Here is a 17,350-nt window from a genome sequence, read left to right on the forward strand (position 1 = left end):
ATTCCTGTAAAATCTAACATCCTTAAGTTAAATCCAGAAAACTGCAAAATCTGAATCAAACTTGAAAAATTATGTAATATTATCAAGGTAATTATGTCATGCTTAATGGTGCCACTAATGAGAAAAAATCAAAATTAAGCTTAGTTCTACTACTAATGAGAAAATTTCCAAATTAACCAAAATTAAGCATAATGCCATAGTTACTAAATTTATATAAAAATGTTTAACTCATTACGAAAAGTATTAAATAAAATGTAAGGCACAGTGGATCATTTTAGCAGTCTGAAAATGAAGTATTAAAAGTCAAACAAAAATATTTAAAAGAAGGGAAATTTGATACCAAAAAGAGTGCCAAAAAGGGGACTTTGCTATCAATATGAAGGGTAGTGAATGGAAAACTTTTTTCCAATACCATATCATGTTCTAGATTACAAAGAAATAAATCTAGAAGGGTAGAAAATTTCAATTCTACATATGGATCATCACATCATAAAATAAATGAATAAAATAAAAATTCAATTACAGAGTATAAAAGTATACACTTTTATAGTTGTCTAAGAATCCTTATAATCCACTTCACATGTCTTAACTTCAGCTGACAAACTTCCTTCATATCTTGTCAGAGCATCGGCCTCTACCCCAAATCTTTGTAGTCTTAGTACCACCTCATCATAAACTTAGATTCTAGCCCAGGTTGCCTTTGCTCTGAGAGGTGAATTCTTGCCTTCTCTTGCCAGTGCTCAAGCCTCCACAGCTTTTTTTTTGAAAGTTTCCTCACCAAGCCCACATTATTATAATCCTTCTTCCTCCAGCATTCCAGAATTATTTCCTGCAAGACTTCTCCCCCCATTGGGATGTAAGTTCCCTTTAGAGCATGGAATGGTTGCTTGCTTGTATTTTAATCCCCAGCAATTAGCACATTACCTGGAATATAGTATGCACTTAATAAATGTTTATTAGTTGATGTTAGGAGTGACATTATATTTAATGATGCAATTATAGTAGATTCTTCACTGATAGATAATAATTGCAATATCGATTTATTTAATCATTCTTTTCTTAATTTTCTTTTTGCTTCCAACTTTTACAGTTATGAATGATATTACTTTGAAAAATCTTTGAACAAATAGTATTTTTCCTTTTTCTGATAATATGGATCATGATATCATAAATATAAAAAATAAATGGTTATGTAAAATATTATATTCCTGGCAATAAAATTGTTGGATCAAAGGTATTAGTTTGAAATTTTTACTGTGTACTGAATTCTCTTTAAAAAAAAGATTCCCCTGGCTTAAAATTCTACCCACCATGAATAGCTATACCTTTTTATAAATCTCTGATAATTTTATTTTGATGTTATGAATATATTTTTTTCTTAGAATAATATTTTTTCCTTCTATTAGCCATGTCATCCAGAATTTTGTCCAAAATTAAAGAATGTTAAAACTAGAAGAATCTGTAGAGGTAATCTCATCTAATTTCCTCATTTTCAGATGATGTGATAGTAATGGCAATTAAAGATTCCCCTGTATTGGCTTGGTTTTCAAATTGATTGTATTAAAACCCAGAGTTTGTTAATCCCACCTGTGGGATGGGCTTGTTGATGTGAAAAGAAAGTCCTGAAGTGGGAGGAGCTGGTGACGGAGATTTGGAGAGACACTGGAGAGAGGCGGAAGATCTTTTTTGGAAGCAGCACCTCGTGGAGAGAGAGAGACTAAGAGGATTGCTGGTGGCCGCTTTGAATTGCCCTGGACTTTTGAGACCTGCCCCCTGAGCTGCCAAGGACTGAGGAGACATGGCTGTTTTGCTGGTACTTTGTCTGTCTGTTTTGATGTTATTTTGCCAGATTTGTCCACTGGTGAAAGACGGTCCTGTTGAAGAAGTCCTGGAACCTGGCATTTGGTTAAGAAGGCCTGAGACTGTCCTGCAGACAGAGAGTGAATACTGTCCACTGGTGAGGGACATTACTGTTGTTGCAGGGGTCTGGAGACTGTCCTGCAGACAGAATGAATACTGTCCACTGGTGAGGGACAGTACTGTTGTTGCAGGGGTCTGGGAGCCTTTCTGTTGGTTCAGAAGCCCTGAAGAAGGATTTTCTTGTTGTATGTTTACAGAAATCCTGGGAGAGGGCTTTGCTAATGTGTTCAGGGGTTCTAGGGCTGTTCTACAGACAGAGGATAAATTCATGAAGGGACTGGCAATGTATCTTATGGCCTTGCTAAGCCTTGTCTCTCCAGGAACTAAGATTGCTGAGAACTTGCCTCCTGTCAAGATGAAGAAAAGACCTCCATTTGGGTATTAAGTGCTGTGTTTAAACTTGATGTAACTCTGGGGTAGATTCAATTGTGATCCAGGGGTGGGGAACTTTTGACCTTTTTGTGTTCTATGGTTGAGCAAATGAATGTATTTTACTTATGTTTGGAAACTAATCTCCATTTGAGAAGAGGGGCTTTGTGGTGGACTTAATTAAGGTATAGCCTAGGGGTGGAGAAGTATTTGGAACAGAGACTTTGTAATTGATTGAATGATTGGAAAGTCCTGGGGTGGGGTAGGCCTTGGAGATTATTTAATCACACTTAGTAAATGCTGTATTTTGAATGATGTCATGTTTTGATCTTCTCTGTTCTGGGTTTGTTACTGAATAAAATAGAGAGCACCTATGCTGGTATTTTGAACCTGGGAAGTTGCCTTCTTTTGGCATTACATTACAGATGAAAAAACCAAAGACAAACAGTGAATGACTTTCATAAGCCCTCCTAGGTAGGTAGTGATGGTAGGGGTAGGACCAGGAGCTCTTTACCTGATTCCTAGAACGATGGCCTTTCCCCTATATGTTAGTCCATATATTTGGCCCTCCATAATATCTGATGTCTTGTATTATTATGGTTTTTTTTTTTGAGTGTCTCATATTTTCACCTTCAGGATGAACCCAGCTCTGGAATGGATCCTGGCTCTAAGCGGTACCTCTGGAAAACTATAATGAAGGAAGTTCAGGAAGGATGTGCTGCTATTCTTACCTCACACAGGTATGTTGCTTTCACTTTTAAATTGAGAAATTTTAGAATACTAAAAGCTAACATATATGTTGGCAATAGGGACCCAAGAAAAGTTTTATTGTTGTGGCTGCATTGAGTGTATGTATGTGTTTTGTGCTCACATACCTCCAGAGAATAAATCGGATATAATAATAATGAGAGCTTGCATTTTGTATGATGCCTTATGGTTTGCATGGCTTTTCACATAACTTATCTTACTCGATCCTCACAACAACATGATGAGGTAGGTGCTATTATTATCCCTATTACATAGATGTGTAAATTGAGGCTGCAAGAGGTTAAGTGCCATCCCCAGGGTCACAGATAACCTTCTGAGGTAGGATTCAAAATCAGATCTTCCACTATGTTCACTACATATATTCCAACCACTATATTCCAAGTCTCCCACTATATCCACCACATCCCCTAGTTGCCCCTAGAATCTGGGCAAATTCTACAATCCCTGCTTAAGATGAGAGGTGGTCCTCAGAATATTTAAAATCAGTGTCACCAAATCAGTCAATGAATAGATGTTTATAAAGTATGTATTACTGTATGCCAGGCACTGGCTACAAAAGAAAAGCAAAAGCTGTCTTTAGGTTCAAGAAGCACGTAATAGGGGACAACTGGCATGTAGTGAATTGGGGGCTACGATTTAGGAAAATCATGTTGTTAGTTGAATGGAGGATGAATTAGAGTATATAGAGACTTGAGGTAGAAAAACCAGACAGACTTTGCAATAGTCCTGGTGCCTTTACTAGAATGGTGATACCGTGTGAATGGTAAAAATAGGATATATAACAGAGATGTTGTTAAGGTAGAAATGAAAAGATTTGGCCTTTGACCCAGCAATACCACTTCCAGGGCTATATCCCAAAGAGATCATAGAAGTGGGAAGAGGCCCCGTATGTACAAAAATATTTATAGCAGCTCTTTTTGTAGTGGCAAAGAATTGAAAATCAAGGGGATGCCCATCAATTGGGGAATGGCTAAACAAGTTACAGTATATGAATGTAATGGAATACTACTGTGCTATAAGAAATGAGGAGCAGACAGACTTTATAATAACCTGGAGAGACTTATATAAACTGATGTTGAGTGAGAAGAACAGAACCAGGAAAAATTTGTACACAATTACAGACACAATGTTTGTGTGATGACTAGCTTTGATATACTGGGCTCCTATCAGCAAGGTAAGGCTGTAAGACAACTCCAAAAGACTCATGATGGAAAGAAATGTCCACATCCAGAGAAAGAGCTACAGAGTTTGAATGCAGAATGAAGCAAATCACCTGCTCTCTTTCTTTTTCTTGTTTTGTTTCCTCTTTCCCAGTATTCATTCCTTCAGTTATAATCCTTCTTTACAATCTGACTAATGTTTAATATGAAGATATTTGTAGATCCTGTATTTGATTGCATGCCACCATAGGGGTGGGGGGCAGGGGGAGAAAATTTGAAACTCAAGTGATTCTGGAACTGAATGTTGTAAACTAAAAGTAAATTAATTAATTAATTAAAAAAGAGAAAAGACTTGGCAGTGGTTACCTGAAATGGAAAATGTGCATGCTTCTGAATTTTATCTAAAATATTTGTCATTTAATGCAATTATATATCCAGAGCTACTATAGAAGTTCAATTTCATCCACCTCTACCCATCCTGACACATACATATTTTAAAGATAAGATTTTTAACCCCCATTTGGTGGTTCCCAAGTTAACATTTTTTTCCACCGTACCAGATTATATGCTTAACATTCATTCATGTATTAAGATGGATTTTGAAATCAAGGTATGGCCATTAACTCTCTTAATTTCCATAATTTCTATCAACCCATTCTATGACAAATTAACTACAAATGATGGATGTTATGAAACTCCTTTGGGGCATAGAATAGTATGGCAAAGCTTAACCAAGCTTCTGTGAACTCAACAGAGATCATTCCTTGAAGTATCAAAGTTCATTCCTCCTAATAGAAAGGCAAAGACAGATAGATGGCGCAGTGGTTAGAGTGCCAAGCCAGACAAATCTGACCTCAGACAAGTACTTACTAGCTGTGTGATCCTGGGTTTGCCTCAGTTTCCTCATCTGTAAAATGACCTGGAGAAGGAAATGGCAAACCACTCCAGTATCTTTGCCAAGAAAACCCCAAATGGGATCACTAAGAGTTGGACATGATAGAGAACAATTGAATTGCAACAATAGTAAGGTAAAGCATAATCTTGATAAGTTTTATATCAACATCATTTATGTTCAGCAATGAGTCTGACTCTCCCCTCTACGAAGAAATAACTCACAACTTTGTGTAGACAAGACAGATCACCTCATCAATACACTATGTGCAAGGAAGTTCTACTTATAATAGAAACTAAAATGGTTCTCCAAACCTGCATCCTAACCTTTGGTTTTGAGAAGGAATAGGACCAAAGAATCATAGGGAAGTAGGGAAGGAGGAAAGATTAGAATACAAGGATGGGAGCAACCCTGAACCTTTCCTGTGTCTCTAGAAGCAGATGAGTGGAATTCAAATCTCCTGAAGACCAGGACTGCTGTTCATAGAGTCCCTCCTCCTCCAATACATTTGCCTCATCCTACACAGTCACTTCAATGATTCTGAAATCCCATTCATTTACTGTCTCCAGCTTTGACACATCAAGGGAAGAATCAGGGAATATTTTTCTCACTCATCAGTGTTCCATAATATTTGAGTTCTAATTGCCCAGTAATTTCTTACAGTTTTAATCTATGTCATTTGACATTTGCTTTTTGTCACAATATAATGGAACCATGCTTAAATATTGTCAAAGCTCTTTCTGTATTCTATTGTTTCTAGCTTAATTTGAGGATCAATTAAAAATAGTTTGAACAAAGTCAAGGTTCCTAAAAATTTGGCCTAACAGCTTCATGGGTTTTTGTTCGTTATTTTCCCAGCATGGAGGAGTGTGAAGCCCTTTGTACTCGTCTGGCAATCATGGTCGATGGCAGTTTCAAGTGTCTTGGTTCTCCCCAGCACATTAAAAACAGGTATAATGCTTTCTGACAATTAAGCCTATTACTCAATTCTGCAAGCCATTTCAACAGCCCTGATAAAGTGGGTAAGGAAACAATAGTGTTTCTGTTGTCTGTCCTCTTTTCTGTCTGGGTTGAAGTATAAGAGTGAAAGAATTGTGTTTTTTCCATGAATAATTCTGTTTAGTAACTACATGCCCCAAGAGGCCGGTATTCAGCATGGATAGTTAGAAATGAAGAGGCAAGGCCCCACTGGGCTGAATTTGGAAAACTCCACTGCTACTGAGTGCAATGGTGCTTGATGCTCAGATTTCATTCCTTACAAAGTTAACTAGGCAATAATAAGTCACTGGACTGTCTTCATTGCTTAATTTTATTTTTGGTGGGTGTGGTAATGAAGAGGAGTGGCAGCTAGGTAGCACAGCTAGGTAGAGCACTGAGTTAGATTAAGAACCTGAGTTCAAATCTGGCCTCAGATTAGTTGTGTGACCCTGGGCAAATCACTTAATCCATTTTGCGTCCAAGCCGGAGAAGGTAAACTAATCTAGTATCTTTGCCAAGAAAATGCCAAATGAGGTCACAAAGAGGCAAACATGACTGAAAAACGACTAAACAAACAAATAAAAAGTGAATTGGAAAATTATTTTACAACCCTCTGACCTTAACTGGGCACACACCTGAAGATTTCCATCCTGATTTCTGATTCCTGATATGGTTATTCCTAAGTTTAGTTCTGTGCTATTTATGGCTTGCATTTGTTTACCTGTATTGCCATGATGAGAAACTAATTAATCAACCAACAAACATTACTTAAGTAAAGGAAGTAAGGTATACTCAGAAATGAAGGGGGATAAATGAATTCTAAGCAATGTGAAAAGACAGGGCCAAAACATGGAGATGAAAGATGAAGTGAAATGTGTGAGGAACAGACACTGTCTTATGATCTATCTCTCAAACCCTGCTCCTCTATGTTTTACCTCTCTCTGTGCTACTCTCCCAATTATCAAGACCTTAATGAGAATCATCTTGGATTTTTCTTTTTTATCTTCTCTTCTCCCCAGAAATAACCCATCATTTGTCAAGTCTTATAGATTTTAACTGCAACATCTATTTCATATGTTCCCTCATATCTAGTCTCACTGACACAACCTCTATCCAGATACCCATTACTTTTTGCCTAGATCTGCAATGTTGGGGGCATGTAACGCTACAGTGTGGAATGACTTCTGTTACCATGTGATCAGTAAAAGAGGGGTGGGGAAGATAGATTGTATCCCACACTTCAAGATAGTAAATCATGGGGGCCTTTCTCTAATATCATTCCACTACTCCCACCAGACCTTATCATTCAATAGTCTACACTCTACCTGTCTCCTGAAGCTCTCCTGTGGCTATACAAAGTCCAAATTTTTCTCTTTTCTTTCCTTATGGACAAAGCACCAGACACTTAAGAGGAGTTATAACTTAACCATAACCAAAGCATCCAAATCATCTTCATTAGAAACAGCTGGGAAAATATCCTAATATTTCTTGCCTGTCATCCATGAGTGTGGCATCTCTTCAAGGCAATAGTAATTGAGAATCCTGTGTATTCTATCTCCACCCCCCATCCTTTTTTGTTTTCCACAGGACACAATGCATTACATATGATGAGTAGATATGGATGATTTATGATTCATATGCTTTCTCTCACATTGTCTTTAGCTCCATAGCTACCCTTTTCCTGAATTTCCTTATTTTCGTTCAGGTCACCCAAAATTCTCAAGATTCCTAGGTTCACTATCTTTGTAAAGTGATAGTTTTCTAAGTATACAACAATTCATTGTTTTTCTTGGGGAAAATTCTTAGATTTATTTAATTTTAAATTATTTATATATTTATTCTTTCATAAAAATACAAGTGGACCAAATAGGTTATTCTCTTCTGTGATTAAAAAGTTACCATCAGTGATATATTACCTAACACACATGCACACATAGACACACACATACAAACATACACATAAATATAAAATGAATCCCTCCTTTCACACGATGAAGAGAATATTTCAGTAATAAATTTAAAAGCAACCACTATTCAAAAGAAACATGCTTGAAAATATTTCATTATGTGACTTTTTTTGCTGAAGATAATTTGTCATCCCTAAAAATTATCCTATCTTCCCATTAAAAAAAACTTAAAATAACAGTTTCTAAACTATTTAAATTTGATTCTGAATAGTGTCAGTGGATTTTGAATACCTTTGCTTAAAAAACAAAAAAGGCAACATTTTCTGATTCATTTGTAAGAATAAATCACTGGCATCCAAGAAGATAAAAATTTACTAAATGTACTTCAACAAAAATGTCACATAATTCTTGGATGGTATTGAAAATTAGCATCATGATCTGGTGAGCATAGTCATAATGATGTATTTCTTCCAATTTGATCTATGCATCTTTTTGGAGTCTTTTTTCTAACTATGATGTTCATCAAAGTATGTATCAAAATAAAATTAACTTTGTACCAAAATTTCAAATCACTTGGTCACAAAGTGTTAAGCCAAGATTTTAGAAATAACAAAACATATTGTGTAACTAAAATATCATCATAATATATCATGAGATATTATTCAAATAAAATTTTACTGTTAGCAAAATTATTTATGCCATTAACAAATAAATTGGTCTTTCAAAAATTTATTTCCTCTTAATTTCCTTTTAATTTCTACTTTTTATTTTATATGAAATATAAATATTATAGTAACACACATATGTATATATGTATGCATGTATGTGTATATAGTTGATGGGAGATACAGTCGAAAAAGTTTAGGGAAAATTGACACATAGACTATGGCAATGATTTTATAACTTGTCCAGTTTCTCTTCATTCTAGTGCTTAGTCATAATCACAATAATCACTGATACTTTTAAGAGTTTTACTTTTTTCAAAATGTTCTACATGCATACATACACGCATCAATACTTATTTAATTAACTAAGAAGCTTTTATTAAACCTATCATGTGACAGGTGCTACTATAGGCATTGGGGTTAAAAAGCCACAAATGAAACATTTTCTGCCTTCAAGAATCTTACATTCTAGAAGGGGAAATACTGCATTTACCTGTAAAAAAAACAAAGAATAAATATTATATATACATATACATATGCATGCATATATATACATACATATATATCGTATCTGGGGGATCAGGAAAGGGATTTTCTAGGAGGTGGCACTTAAGCTGAGCTTGGAAGGAAAATAAGGAATCAAAAACTTGACTATGGGGAAAAAATGACTTCCAGTGGGGTGTAAGTTGTCTTTTTAAGGCCTTTTTATAGGGAGAGTTTAATAAGGAAATATTTTTTTTTATTTTTGTGTGTAAAATTAAATATTTTTATTGATTGTGAAGGGGTATAAGATTTTGCTACTCTTATATGATCACCTTGATGTCTAAAAGAAATAGGGAAGTAATTTTAATATGTTACCAAAAAAAAATTCATGAAAAAACATAGATTTCAGTGAGAATTTGACCAGCTTGGGTACTCTTGGGATCTCTTAGGTGAATATAAAGTATGGCATCATTTTATGAGCAATGTAGAATGATGTTGCACATGTGTTGGAAGACTTTGATATTATAAAAAGGCAAAGAAAGATATTTTACTTCTTGAAAACCAGGAAAATATGTAAATAAATATAGTTTCAAGAATACATAAAAGATGTTGGACTATTTTCAGTCCTTCAGACCTGCAAAAATCTTTAGAAAATAAAGGTTTATGTGTAAAGAGGATTAACTTAAAAAAAAAGATAAATCATATAAATACTTGGAGATTTTGGTATGATTTAAAAGTATTATCAATTCTTTAAATAATATTTTACTTCCCCATAATTACATGTGAAGATTTTTTTTGACATTCATTATTTTTTTGTTTTGAGTTCCAAATTCTATTCCTCTCTCCCTCTCTTCCACCTGCCGCAAGACAGTAAATAATCTGGTATAGGATATACTGTGCAATCAGGTAAAAATATTTTCATATTAGCAATTTTTTGCAAGAAGACGAAAAATAAAGAAAGACAAAAAAGAAAGAAGGAAAAAAAGAAATAATATGCTTCAGTCTGTATTCAGGCATCAGTTTTTTTCTCTGGAGGTAGAAAGCATTTTTCTTTGTGAGTCCTTTGGGATTGTCTAAGATCATCACATTGCTGAGAATAACTATGCTATTCACAGTTGATTGTCACACAATATTGCTGTTACTGTGTACAATGTTCTCCTGATTCTGTTCACTTCACTTTGTATCAGTTCATGTAAGCCTTTCCAAATTTTTCTGAAATCATCCTGCTTGTCATTTCTTTATAGCTCAATAATATTTCATTAAAATCATATAACACAAATTGTTCAGCCATTCCCCAATTGATGAGCATTCCTTCAATTTCCAATTCTTAGCCACCACAAAAATAACTGCTATAAATATCTTTGTACAAATAGATTCTTCCCCCTTTTTTAGGATTAGTAATTTGACAGAGAAAATTCAGGGAGTTGGGCCTTTTAAATAATAAATGAGTTTCCGAGAGTCAGTACTGTCTTAAGCCATTGAAGGACAAGGTAACTAGGCATGAGGTTCTGAGAGAAGAATCTGATAGAAGAAGCTGAAAAGAATAGAAAACACTACTGTTGTTATGTTGACGCTATACCATTTAGAAGCAGTCACCTGTTGGCAGGCTTCAGTTAAGTGATTCCTAATTGGTGAGAGGCCAAATTGACTTCATAGGCCAAAATCTTTCCTGACAGCTATTACTTTTTATCTCAACCTAGAGTCTGAGAGAGGTGAAACTTCTCATTAGAAACTTTCTCTCTGTTGCCCCATCTGGTTTACAAAGGAAAATCAAAGGGGGATTTGCAGCAATTTCGGTAATCTGATGAAGATAGATGAACTTGTTTTCCTGGCTTAAAGAGTAGATTTGAGCTATTTTGTTACAATCTGTATTATTCAGATTGAACAATGCAACATTTGAGTGATTGAATAACTTGCTAGCCTGTATAGACCATTGGTACTCAGTTTGATGAGTTTTGCAGTTCCCTGGCTCAAAGAGAACTGATATTCATATTAAGAAACAATACTTTCTGAACACCTTAAGGGGGATAGCAAATTGAAAGCACTTGTAAAAATTTGAAGAAAAGGCTTTGGCCAGCTCAAGACTGGTGAGGACCAAGAGTTAGTTACTAAAGAAGCAGTTTTGTACGGTACTGATATATGTGAATGGACAATCAATATCCAAGCTTGTAGACCAGAATTGTGACTTGAGTACATAGGTTTTCATTCCTCATATGCTTCTCTGTCCGGTTCCTGTAAAGGTATGATCACTCTTCACCATGGCTACTTAGTGAATTGATAGGAGAGTGTGAACAAGGTCTATGTGTATATTGTGATGTATTTCTCATTTATACATTGAATTTAATATATTAATATCTATGATATTAATTTTGCATTTCTGTTAAGTAGATTATTATGTTTAAGATATAAAAGTGTTATTATTTTGAGTAGCTTTTTGTATAAATATCAGGCTCTTTGTAGGTTTATTATTTTTGAGTGGAAAACACATCAAATTATAGTATTCAAGGGAAAAGGCATTGAAAAGGAGAGATTTATCCCCTAAAGAGGCTTAACCTTAGGACTCTGAGAGAATTTGAGTGCTATTATGGAGCAGGGACAACTTCTGCAAATGCTTGGAGGTGGGAAATAGAATGTTATGTATGAGGAAGTGTTAATTAACCAAATGGAGTAGAGTTTAGATTGTGTAATGATAAGTAATGCATAATAACCCCGAAGTGGACAATCGGAGCTAGGTTTGAAAGGCTTTAAATGGCAAAGGTATTTTTATATCATTCCAGAAAATCAGGAGAATAATTTGAAGACTTTGTGGAGAATATTCAGGAGGAGAGAGGAGTCAACAGTGTTAAATGTTACAGAGAGATCAGGAAGAATGAGGGCTGAGAAAAAACCACTAGACTTGGCAGGTAGAGTTTACTGGTCACTTTGAATAAATTTCTATAACAGCCATGTGAAGGAAATGTAAGTTCTATAGTATTTATCCCTATATTACAGATAAGAAAATAGGAGCTAGAGGATAGAAGTTGGTTCCTAATGGACACCCATTTACCTAGTAGCTGAATGACTTGAATTCAGATCCCAGAAATACAGAAACATAGAATTTCAGAGTTTGAAAGAACTAGAGTGGCCATTTGGTCAAATCTATAACCGAATAAGAAATACCTTTAAAACATACGCAATTAATAGGCATTTAGTCATTGACACTTTGTTTACAACAAATTAATGAACATATATAAAATCAACATATATTTGTTGATTTCCTTGTCATGATGTGTATATATGTACATACACATACACATATATACATACACATACATATATACACATATATAAATATTTATAAAGAGAATTCATGTAAGGTATTTAAATATAAGGTAATTTGGGAGACACTACATTAGCAGGGGGATTATGAAAGACTTGATGCAGAAGGTAGCATTTAAGTTTTGTCTTGAAAGGAAAGGAAGGAAAGAAGATGGAGAAGGAAACACATTATAGGCATGTAGGACGACCAGTTTAAAGTCAGATGGCAGATGGAGTACCTTGCCTAAGGAACAAAGAAAGGCCCAGTTTTTCTAGATTGCAGAGTGCGAAAGAACAAGTAAATATAAAGTGAGTTTGGAAAGATAGCTTGGGGCCAGCTAATGAAAGACTTTAAAATCTAAGGTGAGAGCTTTAGATACTATCCTAGTTCACTAAAACCTCCAAATCTTTATCAATTACTTTTTAGTCATCTCTATCCCATCTGCTATCTGTTTTGTTGAATTTTTGAACTGAAGTGTAAGAGTTAATTCATCACAATTAAGTGTCATCTTATTAGATGGCATCCGATGTTCAATTCTGCCAAGATCATTTTGGATTCTGATTTAATTATCCAGTTTGTTAGCTATCCCTTCCAGCTTTTTGCTATCTGATTTGACAAGCATGCCATCTATATATCCAAAAAATGTTAAAAACTGAAAAAAAATGTTTTAAAACAGTTTGAGGTCATGCATAAGATCCCTGGGGCACTCTACTGGAGACTGCCTTCCAACATGACATCTGAAAATTAATGAGTATGCTTTGGATCAAGCCATTCATCCAATTTAGAATCCACCTAATTATAATAACACATGTCTCTCTGATCCTTATAAGCACAACATGAAAGGCTTTGCCAAATGCTTTGCTAAAATCAAGACAAGTTGTGTCCAAAATATGCCCCTGATTTAACACTCTAGTAATCCCATCCAAAAAGAAGATAAGGTTTCTTTGGTTTGATTCATTCTTGATGGGGCTATATTGACTCTTTGCTTCCTATTCTATGTTTGACAAACAAACTATGCCATGTTTTCTAGAATTTTCCCAGGAATTAAAATTGAACTCACTCCCCTATATTTTAGTAGACTCCATCTTGATTTTCTCTTTTTCCTCGTAAAAATATTGGGATGATATTTGCCATTCTATATAAGCTTGTAAATGTTTGGAGTCAGAGGTAGGGTGCACACATCATTCTGCTTCTGTTTACTATTTGTGTAGGCTAAAATAAGTTACCCAATATCTCTAGGCATCAGTCTCTTCAACTGTAAAATGAGGGTGGTTGTAATAGATCCTCACAACAAACCTGGGAAGAAGGTACTATTACTACTCCTATTTTATAGATGAGGAAACTGAGGTAAACAGAGGTTAAATGACTTGCTGTAGTGTCAACACAATATTCACAGTACGAATAATGACTATGAATATGCTGGCATAGTTTCCCATCACAAAATATAATAGACTCCATATAGAAGATAGAAGTAAAACATTTATTCAGATATCAGAAACCTGAGTCCCCAAACCAGAAAGCTGAATCCATCATACCAACAAAGAAGTTAATACACCATAACACAGCAGGGTCATACCATCCTTTAGCCTTCACAAATCATCCCAGTCATCTCACAAACTTAGCTGTCATAGCAAGGGGCAAACAAATACTCACAAACCCAGTTGTCTCCTTGGGTGCATCCTCTCCTCCTCCACCTGTATCTGCTCTGTTTCCCAGCTTCCTGTGAGCTCAGCTCCATCCTTTAGCAAGCTCCTTCCACCACAGGCTTCAGGTGATTTGGCCTATTAGGGGGAAGGGAAGATCTTCAAATTGACATTTCCTTACACTTGCCCAAGGTTTCCCAGCTAGTAATTCTTTGAAGCTATATTTGAACTCGTCTTTTTTTGGGGGGAGGAGAGGGCAGAAGGCAAGGCAATTGGGGTTAAGTGACTTGCCCTAGTTCACACAGCTAATGTGTCAAGTGTCTGAGGCTGGATTTGAACTCAGATCCTCCTGACTCCAGGGCCTGGCACTATTCACTGCACCACCTAGCTGTCCCCCTCCCCCTTTTCTTTAAACTCAGTTCTTCTTGATGCAATTTCTAACCCTTCATCACCTCGGTGTCTCAGCTAGGAAGGAGGAATAATTTTGCTATAACTTAATCTTAACTGCTTAAAATCTATTCAACCTTTAATCTTTTCTTATCAGTTTATTTATTTACTTTTTTAAATAGTATTTTATTATTCACCCAAATACATATCAAGAAAATTTTTAGTATTAAGTTTTACAAGATTTTGAGGTTCACATTTTTCTCCCTCCCTCCTGCACTTCCCTTTTCTGAAAGAAAAAATAGGCAGTTTGATATAGTTTATACACATGCTATCATGCAAAACTATTTCCATATTAGTAACCACTGTGAAAAAAGAAACAGATCAAAAGGAAAACAAACCACAAGAAAGAAAAAAGTAGATGAAAAAAATGCTTTGATCTGCCTTCAAGGTCCATCTGTTCTTTATCTGTATGTGGATGACATTTTCCTTCATGACTCATTTGTACTTGTGTTGGATCATTGTGTTACTGAGAAGAGCTGAGTCATTGTAGCTCCAGTGCAATCTTTACAGCGCCCATGATCATGATAATGATCGTGATTATAAGTATCACATGGCGTTTGACCACAAAATATACCAAACTCTCAAGATAGAGGATAGAACTGAAGCATTGAATTAGACACCAGAAAACCCAAACCCAAAACCAGTAAACGTATTTTATCATAGTACCAAAGATATTCAGAAGCCATAATAATGCTGAGAGCCATAGCATCCTTCAGCCTTCCCACAAACCAATACAAGATCAATATTTACTCACAAACCTCTCTATCTCCTTGGCCAAGCATCCTCTCCCTCCCACCATTTCACTAGCTCTGGCTCCCAGCTTCGTGTGGGCTCTGCTTCCCTTCAGCAAACTTCTCCTACCATGGACTCCATTTGACTGTATTTAGCCTATTATGGTAGAGAATTAATCTTCACAGCAGGAAAGCTTCCTGTGGGCTCTGCTGAACCCTTCAGTAAATTCCCTCTATCATAGGCTTCATGTGATTACATTCAGCCTATTAGGAGCCAGAGTTTACTTTCAAAGCAGGGGAGGTCTTCAAACTGCCCCTAGGTCTATTAAGGGGCAGGGAAGATCTTCAAATTCCCATTCTCATCACAGTCATTCATACTTGATCACCACACAATGTTGATGACCCTGTGTACAATGTTTTTCTGCTCATTTCACTTTGCATCAGTTTGTACATGTCTTTCCAGGATTTTCTGAAATCTGCCTGTTCATCATTTCTTATTACACTATAGTATTCCATTACATTTACATACCTCAGCTTTTCAGTCTTTCACCAATTGTTTGGCATCCCCTCAATTTCTGGTATTTTGCCACCCCCAAAAAGGGCTACAATAAAATTTTTGCACATATAGATCCTTTTCCCTTTTTTATGATATCTTTGGAATATAGACCTGGTAGTGGTATTCTTGTATCAAAAGGTATGCACAGTTTGGTTGCTTTTTGTAAATATTTCCAAATTGTTCTCTAGAATGGTTGGATTTCTATATTCAATTGATTGTGTATATGATTCTGTCTTTGAATCAATACTAATGAGAGTAAGGTTCAAATGAAATTCATGAGTCACCCTCCCATCTTCCCCTCCACTGTGATATGGCTTTCATGCTAATTCATGTGAAATAATTTACCCCATTCTACTTTCCCCTTCCTTCTGCACCCATTATACTCATTTTTCTCATTCCTTAAAATTTTTTATGTCATTTCCTCAAAATCACCTTATGCCCATACCCACTTTCTATGTATATTCCTTCTAGCTATACTATTAGTGATAAAATTTTAAGAACTACATGTAACATTTTCCAATGTAGGGATGTAAATAGTTTAGCTGCACTTTATTGAATTTATTGAATCCCTATATTTTCTTTCCCTTTTTACCTGTTTATGTTTCTCATGAGTCTTGATATTAGAGTTTTGAAGTGGTCCCAAAAGTTTTTTTTTGGAAAAATTTGAAACTCAAAATTTTATAAAAATCAATGTTCAAATCCATATTTATATGTAATTGGAAAAGTAAAATAGTATTGAGGAAAAAAAGAATTATCTGTATCATTTTCCCATCTAGGAATATAAATAGTTTAGCTCTATTGAATCCCTTTTGTTTTCTTTTCCCTTTTTACCTATTTATGCTTCTCTTGGATTTTGATATTGGAGGTAAAATTTTTGGTTTACTTCTGGTCTTCTTATGAAAGCTTGAATACTTCTATTTCATTGAATAATTCCTTGATGTATTATGCTTAATTATGATTCTTAAAAATGATTCTTGATTGTAGTCCTAGCTCTTTTGCCTTCTAGAATATCATGTTACATGATCTCTGATCCTTTAATGTTGCAGCTGCTAAGTCCTGTTTAACCCTGATTACAACTCCCCAGTATTTGAATTGTTTCCTTCTGGCCACGTATAGTATTTTTTCCTTGACTTGATAGTAGGCTGTAATGTTCCCTAGAGCTTTTATTTTGGGAACTGTTTCCTAAGGTGATCCATGAATTCTTTCAGTGCCTATTTTGCCCTCTGGTTCCAGGACAATAGGGCAGTTTTCCTTGATAATTTCTTGAAAGATGCTGTCCAGGTCCTCTGTTTGGTTATGGTTTTCTTGTAGTCCAATGATTCTGATATTGTCTTTCCTGGATTTGTTTTCCAGGTCAGTTATTTTTCCCATGAGGTATTTTACATTTTCTTCCACTTTTCATTTTTTTTGATTTGTTTAATTGATTATTGATGTCTCATTGGGTCATTAACTTCCATTTGCCCAATTCTCATTTTTAACGTGTTGTTTTCCTCAATTAGCTTTTGTACTTTCTCTTCAACTTGGCCACTTGTA

At 35.4% G+C, this 17,350-nt stretch overlaps 1 protein-coding gene across 1 annotated transcript in view; it reads left to right on the forward strand.

Annotated features, from left to right (window-relative positions):
• Positions 1–17,350, forward strand: part of ABCA13 (ATP binding cassette subfamily A member 13) — a 513,785-nt gene that overhangs the window by 462,387 nt on the left and 34,048 nt on the right. Inside the window, exons 59-60 of the mRNA XM_069084494.1 lie at positions 2,926–3,029; positions 5,968–6,060. Of these exons, the coding sequence (XP_068940595.1) occupies positions 2,926–3,029; positions 5,968–6,060 (197 nt within the window). The remainder of the gene's footprint in view (positions 1–2,925; positions 3,030–5,967; positions 6,061–17,350) is intronic.

This window comes from Petaurus breviceps, unplaced genomic scaffold (assembly GCF_028583685.1).
Source record: "Petaurus breviceps papuanus isolate PSGF00001 unplaced genomic scaffold, PetGlider_PUasm1.0 174, whole genome shotgun sequence".
Lineage (NCBI taxonomy): Eukaryota > Metazoa > Chordata > Mammalia > Diprotodontia > Petauridae > Petaurus > Petaurus breviceps.